This window comes from Limulus polyphemus, unplaced genomic scaffold (assembly GCF_000517525.1).
Source record: "Limulus polyphemus unplaced genomic scaffold, Limulus_polyphemus-2.1.2 Scaffold2730, whole genome shotgun sequence".
Taxonomy (NCBI): domain Eukaryota; kingdom Metazoa; phylum Arthropoda; class Merostomata; order Xiphosura; family Limulidae; genus Limulus; species Limulus polyphemus.
In genome coordinates this window covers 30,444-38,846 of record NW_013668340.1, presented here as the reverse complement: position 1 = coordinate 38,846, position 8,403 = coordinate 30,444, and the positions used below count along the sequence as shown (strand labels likewise).

The following is an 8,403-nucleotide window of genomic DNA, read 5'->3' as shown; positions in this document are numbered from 1 at the left end:
TGTCGCTAAGGTTTCGTGGGAACGAAGTTACGGAAAATTAATTAACGACTGGAGGCGTAACAATATTTACAAAATCTTTTATGTAACCAATTTTGAATACATAATTTTGATAAAGTACTTATTTATCTTTCACTTTCATTCAGTTTCAATGTATGATTCGGGTTATTTCGCTAGATATTGGACTTTTTCTAAAAACCGTAATAACTAGCCCCGGTCTCCCCTACAACTTGTATAAAGACAGATTTTTACATAGGCAAGTTTAACAATCAGCAGCTGAATACAATCCATATTTTAGGATAAGTTTTAAATACGTATTGTCTGTTTGTTAAATTTCCCACAAAGCTACTTACGCGATGGCTATCTGAGATAGCATCTCTAATTTTGGAGTGATAGACTAGAAGGAAGGCAGCTAGTCAACAACACCCACAGCAAACTCTTGGGCTACTCTTTTCTTATCGATAGTGGGATTAAACGTCACATTATATCGTCCCTAAGGCTGTAAAGGCGAGCATGTTCGGTACTAAATTCGATCCCGCGACCCACAGATTGTGAGTCGAGTGCCCTATCCACCAAGCTATGCCAATCTCAGTATGGATTTTTACATATTAGTTTTTTCAAACATATATCAATTTTAAAACTTAACTGTCTTGTAGCTTTAACATAAAAGAAGAACGGGATCCTATCTTTCTGTAAAGTTACTGTTTATACCTAATTCTTAAATCTGGGCTTGTTTAAGTAGAAAATAAAATAAACATAACTCATATTTACTGTAAAAATTATTTCTAGCTAGGATTTTATTCCAAATTAATCGATTGGACGATACCCAACACATTATTTTCTACAACCAAATCCACCAAAATTTAAAAATATATTTATGATAAACAATGCTTTGTTGACTCTTGCGGGCGAGGGGAAAATAATTGATTGGAAGATTATTTAAATAAATATTTAAATATTTTTCTGTTTATAGACTTTATGATTTGTAGAGTTTTCTTTTTATTAATTGCACTATTATATTTGAGTCTATGTCATTTATATCGATTGCAGATCTTTATAAGATATGAAGAATTCATTAAAAGAATTTATAATTCGCCTTGCGACCATGTAGATAATGTTACGTCTCCGTTTGTTAATTGATTTTCCGTAAATTCGTTCGGACGAAACTTTAGCGACACAAGTCCTCTCTTAAATAAAACTGGTTTATTCTTTCCGAATACAACTTTACGATACACTTATTTTCAACAGACGCGCTATAACAAACTATAATAACGACGTTAACTTTAACAATACGCCTCTCTCTGACTGCAGTTCAATTACTCATTACCTACACACACATTATTGCGTCACGCCGTCACCCTCTTATATATATACCAGACTACCCTATATCTAGTAATCTCCCGACAATTCACGAAGGTACAAGATATTTCCAGAAAGCAGGGGGAGTGACACTAGTCACGTGACCTCGCTGACGCAACAATAACGTTATCCAAACGTGGGACCTCTGCCAAGGTGACCATTCCTTTTCCAGATTTTTATCCATGACCAGAGGGTATTAGGTAGAGAAGTAAAAATAGGTTTTCGTATATTTGAATATAACAAGGTAGAAAATGTTGTTTTGACTTCAAAACGTGCATATGTATGTTAGTGTAACCAAAAAATGACAAATTATGTGTTTAATACCAAAATTTATGGGGGCTTCATTAACTACTGGAGTTCCATAACAAAGAGACAAATAAATAAACGGAATATGCATTATACTTCCACGGTACAGAATTTACCAGTTGTCTTAGGAACGTTAGATGGCAATGAGACATTTAACCGAATTTTCTAATCTATTGGTAACGGTTTTTCAGTATCAGGTGGATGTGCTTTCAACCAAGTTAGTACCCACTGAAATGGCAGAGTTTCCTGACAGCTCTGTGAAACGTTGAAATAGAGCATCCTTGTATACTCGATGTTTAACCATTGATGTTGATAAATTGTGTTATTAATAGCGCAATCTTCATTTGGCAATATGTTTGGATGCATATTACTGTTCCAATTATGTGCTATATCACTTACAAAAATTGACAAGTAGTTAAAGATAGTTATTCAGTTTAGCAAATGGTTGGTTTACATATGTTTTTACCTCTGAAACTGATGGATGTTCGTACTCATGTGAGTGATTTATTTGCTTCTAATTGCATGAGCATCTGCTCAACTGAACGTTGGTAGGACTTATCAGCAACATTACTATCAAAAACGATTTGATATCCTCTTCATAAAGACCAATATATTTCGCATAACGTTTTGGATACCTATAGACCCTCCAAGTACACATTCAACTGTATCTTAAAAGCTCGAAATGTCAGTTATGCTAGCCAAATCAATCTCCCTAGTTGTTACGACACCAAGCTAGGGAACTGGTACCATGCATTTATACATTAATGGTTATGGGGTTCCCACATTGCTCGCATTTTCTTTTACATGCCCTACATCCATTCCTTAAACTCATAATACACTTTTGATCAAAATACGTGAATACATATATGTATAGAAGAAAAAAACCATGACTAATCCTGTTGCCTTTTGTGTGTGTGTGCTTCTGCAAACAATGCTAACATTGCCATAATTTGGCAACAACGTATTTGATTTTTAATTTCAAAGTTGATTTAGCCGCATGAAATGTATATTATTATATACTTATTCTTAATTGGCAAATGTAGGAAAAAGAAGATGTAACTTGCAATTAATCATACTTTTTAAAATCAGACAAACATGGGTGCCTTTTCTTGCGAACTGGTTGTAAAGCACAATTTGAAATGAACACACAGCACCATCTTTAGGGAACTTTTGATACAATTATGCTACAGTAGCACATATAATAAAAAGTGCATCAATGAATTTTTAATCTTTACTAAGTCTTTATTCAAACTTGCTGGTTTTATTTATTTATATATTAAGCTATAATTAATATGGAAAGCCTTATAAGTTTCTTAGGCTTATTAAAATAACTAATTTTATTGTTGCTCAATAGACGCCGCCATTTGTAATTATCTTGAATAAGCTCCTAATATGTACATAATTTCATTTGGTATTTTAACTTATGAATTTTAAGAGACGGATATATATATTGTTACGTCTCAGTTCTTTAGTTAATTTTCCGTAAATTCGTTCCGACGAAACTTTAGCGACACAAGTCCTTTCTTAAATAAAACTGGTTTATTCTTTCCGAATACAACTTTACGATACACTTAAGTTCAACAGTCGCTCTGTAACAAACGCTATAATTCTCAACGAACTTCTCACGTGCTTAACAATATTCTCATTGACTGCAGTTCAATTACTCATTACCTCTGTTGTGAACGTCTTATATATACAAGACTAACACATATCTAGTAAATGCTAGGGCATTCTTGAAGGAACAGGATATTTCTAGAAATGGGTAGCGTGATACTAGTCACGTGACCTCGCTGACGCAACAGTATATATATATATATATGTGTGTGTGTGTATGTATGTATGCAATATTAGTTATATATGTATTTTATACATTCTGATTATTCAAAGCCCTTTTATTGTTTTTAAAATTTCTGACTGTATATTTTATTCAATCTCTGCAGAACAACTTAATTTCAACTTCAAAATTCTATAGAAAACATCAGCAATATTACGTTTGCATTTGAGCGAGCACGAGTCAAATCTGGAGCACGTGTCATTTTCCAGTTGTTGTTATATTAGAAAATCATTTGAAATGTTGTTTCTTTGGCGTTTTCACGATAATAGTACAATTCAAATGAATCTTATTAGCATTTAGATCATTTTACATTTTAATATAAACTTAAATGGAGCAAAAATGACTGATTAGTACAATTTTTTATAGTTTATGTTTCACGTGGTTCTAGCCAATCAGTTAAAGATCCCAGGAGCCCACGTGTCGCCATTCAGCAGGAAATGACTAAATAAGAGAAGGTTTCGTCAGTATCTGGTCTTCCAATGCTCCCAGGGAGAAGGATCGCTTGGCAATCAGGTAACTTACAACAACTGTAAGTTTGTTAGATCAGAGATGGGCATCTTGCAATCAAAATTCACTTATAACATCAATTAAACTATTTTTAATTCATACTATATTAAACATTATTTTATGAGAATGATCTTTCTACATTGGTGACGTCATATTTGACGTCAGAAGATCGACGTTTCGAGCAGAAGATGGCGACGAGTATAGGAGTGAATGGGTGTCGGGATTCAGATATAAGTGATACAAGGAAAAGGCCTTTGGATAGTGAATTAGACATATGCGTTACAAAGAGATCCCACCAAACAGGAGGTATCAAATTAGCAAACTTAAATTGTTATAACATAAAATGCAATAGTTATATAGGGAAATTTATTTTGTTTCGTATGACGTATGTGGTAATGGGTAAAAAAACACGTTCTGCACGAACCCTACGAAGTGTACGGACGATAGCGCCGTCTTTAATAAAGCCTTGGACCGGTGTTACTTTTTGGTTTTGGTGGAACTGTATGGGTCTCACTGGGTATCGTAGGAAAGGTTTAGCACAACTTTTTGTTATGCGGAAAAAATGTTTCATTGCGACTTTTCTGCAATTGTTGGTATGATTGAAACAAGACGTAGTTTAGTTATTAATATAATAAAATTATTTAATATTATTTATGTAGCTAATACGTTAAAGTGATAATATTAAGTTTTTAAAGTTTAGAAAAAAATTAAATTGCAGCTCCTGTAATATTTCATTTTGATTGATAAAAACGAATAGAATTGATACCCTAGTTAAAAAGTTAGGCTTATACTATACTTATACAAAAAATGATAAGTGTCAATTTCATGAAAAAAGGCAGAGAAATTTTATATAAATACAGAATTTGTATTTTACAAAGGTGTGGAGACCACTAAACGTTTTAACTTATTAATTTAAAAAAAACTTGCACACTTCTTCAGTGCTGATCTTTAATATTAATCTAATCACTTTTTTACATTCCATTGTTTGATTCTACAGTGAGAAAACTTATATTCAGAAAATGTTTTTTCGTTTTATAATTTTTAGCTACAATTCTCAATTACAATCACAAAATCTAATTCATGGAGAGTTATTAATACTACAAATTTCTTAAATATTGTTTAAGCTAGGGAGAACATACAGTAAGTATGTATTTAAAACAATGTGTATTAGAACTGCTATTAGAAGAGGTCAGTTGTCCCAGATACTACCACTAGAACATGTGGAAAGTGTATTTAATACTTATTATCAAAAACAGTCAAATAAGTAATAAAGTAGTGTGGATAAAAATGTATTGACTCATTTCATATGTGGTGATATGTTTTATTTTGACTAAATCAGTGTGGATAGAGGTGACACATACATGTTTGTGAATCTTGTGATTATAAAAGTGGATTGATAGTTATGCAAAATGTTACCACTTTTAAATTATATAAAAGACTATCATTCTAATTATATGTGATACAGATATGCAAAAGATAGAGAGAGGGTACAACTAGATTCATACAACATAAAATAAGACTGTTCACAGGTTTAATCCCATCAGTATGGGAGCCATTTGTGATGTGCTTGTGAATTATTTCATTCTATTAAATATTTTCAGTACATTAACTTGAATATTTATTTTTAGTTGCTATTATGTATAAATTATGACAATGGGCATTTTGTGCTCGTTGTTGATAGTGATACCATCTCTGTATCATGCTCAAATACCATTAATGAAATAAGCTGTTTCCCTGTTGAGGTTTCTATGAGATCATTAAGGCATCTTTAACTGTTATTTTGGAAGATTCTTTGAACACTACTGCTATAGAGGTATTTTATGATTGAAGGAATGTTTATGTTTCTGTTGTTATGACAAGTTCAATATCCTGGAAATATTATTAGGAACTATAGCTGCTATTTGATAATATTCCAGATTTTTGTGAAATCATAACATTGAAGGAAACCAAGGTTTAAAACAGTTATGCACCATAGGTAAAATAAGGAACACTTTTAGCAGTGTTTGATAATTCTCAGAATTTTAGTTGAAGTGTATCACTGGAAGAAACCAAGGTTTAAAAAAAAATGGTGATGCAGCCTTGACAAACTAAGGGAAAACTCTCATTTTGTTTTTATCAGGAACAGAATGTTACATTTTACTACTTAATAAAGATTGGTTCCAATAAATGCATGACAGGTGGCAACCCTACTAAGAACTGTTAGTTTCCTATACCTCTTGAGGTTGTTTCAGATTCATTGTAGGACTTAACCTGGAGCTCTAAGTGTTATCTCCAAATCAGACAGAAGCAATCCATAGGAAATTTCAACAATATTAACATATCAATAAACATATCAAGTTTAAATGAAGATTAGAGAAACTCTCACCTTTGGGTGTGGATCATATCAATATTAGTTCTTTAAACTGGTCAGAAAGTTGAAAAAAAAATTGAGTTTCTTTTATATTTTCTCTAGAACTGTACGATAAGTTAATAAAATCAGAAACTTTGGTGGGAATTAACATAGTTGATGTTATTAGTATAGCTAAGCCTTGTATTAATGGAAATATTGAAGATGTTATTTTAAAAGATTTTAAGGTCTTTTGTAGAAACCATATTTAAAATGAGAGGAAAAAGTAACTTAAGAAGTGATGTTACCAAAACTAAAGATGTTAGTCATGGCAGATCTGAGAAGGCGTTAACCTGATACAAAGAGCTTTAAGGATAGAAATCAATGAACACTATCAGTAGTTTTTTCACTTGTCAATTTTTCTCAAAAACATTTAATCAGGTTGTAAAAATCAAACAATTATTAGAGGTATATCTGGATAAATTGGTATGGTAGATTTGTGAGTAAGAAAGAGATGCTTGTATCTTACGAACTTTATCTAAATAAGTGTTTGGAGAAGTTCTGAATAATTTTATTAGGGACTGTTTAAACTAAGATTAGATAATAATGAGGGAAATAATTTGACTGTGAGGAGCTGTATCATAAAATATGAAGGAAATTGAGGTGAATATACTGTTTAGTAATACTGGTAAGGAAGTTGAAAATAAGTTAAGAGGTTTTCATTTTCTAGAAAATTACTTTGTATAATGTCTGCCAGTGGGTCAGTGGTAAGTTTATGGACTTATTACACTAAAATCTGGGGTTCGATGCTCAGCAGATAGACAAACTTTTTTTCTACAAGCTTCCATTTTCAAATTTGGGTTTTTTAAAGAACATGTAACAGGTCAACACACAACAATATTGCCATTAATGAATAATTTCATTGCTTATTTACATGGTAGAGGAGTTTAGTACGAGCTAAAACACAGGCTCTCCTCCCTCCCATTGTGGTGTCCTGTTGTAGCATGTTTGTCAGTGTACAACCTGGGTAGCGTTACACCATCCCTAATTCCGAACCACCGAATGGTAGCAACCACTGTCATTATTATTAATTATTGTGTATCTGTTTATTATTATTTGGTAATTATTTCTATTTTCAAACAGTAGTTACCAACTATAAATGATATGAATTTTAATATCATTACTTGTAGTAATACAAGTTTGAGGAATTTTGTTCAAGGTTTTGGTAATAATGCCCATTTCAACTTGATTAAAATGGTATTCGTCCTTTCAAAGTATTTTCACACTTGCTGTATTTCCATACTTCTAGCCTCTTTCCTCTAATCTTCCAGTTGACCAGTGACATCTATGTTACTTTAGTCCTGTTAAAGTTGAGGATATCAAAGATAATAGCAAGGTGGTTGAATCCATTTGGATTTTTATTGGTGGATATATAAAGGGAAAATACTTTTCACTTGGAATTTATTACAGACCACCAGATGATACTGATGGAATTAATGAGAAATTTTAGTGAGTTTAAGACTAGAGCTGTTAATGAGGTAATAATTATTGGTGATTTTAATTTCAGGCATATAGATTGGGATATGTTAAGGGTCAAACCATTAGAGAGAGGTTTTTGGAAGTTGTTCAAGATGGTTTTTGTTACCAATTGGTGAAGGAACTTACTAGAAACAATGCTATTTTAGATTTAGTGTTAAATTCTAATATAGAAATGCTTGAGAGGGTAGAAATTGGGAACATCTGGGTGCAATTGATCATTGTTCTATTATGTTTGATGTTTTGCTGCATATGGGGATCAGGAATAATGATATTTTCATTACAAATTTTGAAGGGATGTAACAAGAACTATCTGTTGTGAATTGGTCAGCTGAGTTACTTGGAGACACTGATCAAATGTAGAAAATTTTTAAATATTCAAGATAAACATATTCCTTATAAAATAGAAAAGGGTGGCTGCAAGTAAAAAACCAGGTTGGCTAAAAAGAGATAAAATTAAAGAAAAGCATCACAAATTTAAGAAATTTAAATTGACTGGTATGACGGAAGAGTTAGAATATTATAGAAGGTCAAGAAA

The 8,403-nt window shown here is 32.0% G+C and overlaps 1 protein-coding gene across 3 annotated transcripts in view; it reads left to right on the top strand.

Annotated features, from left to right (window-relative positions):
* Nucleotides 1-3,931: 3,931 nt before the first annotated feature.
* The window catches only part of LOC106467752 (RNA-binding protein Nova-2-like), a 27,404-nt gene continuing 22,932 nt past the window's right edge, over nucleotides 3,932-8,403 (top strand). The window contains exon 1 of one of the 3 annotated variants that reach the window (XM_022395937.1): nucleotides 3,932-4,009. In XM_022395937.1, the coding sequence (XP_022251645.1) occupies nucleotides 3,976-4,009 (34 nt within the window). In that variant the 5' untranslated portion in view covers nucleotides 3,932-3,975. Of the gene's footprint in view, nucleotides 4,010-4,141; nucleotides 4,310-4,497; nucleotides 4,597-8,403 lie in introns of those variants that run through there. The other 2 variants (XM_013928128.2, XM_022395938.1) reach the window with 2 other exon arrangements.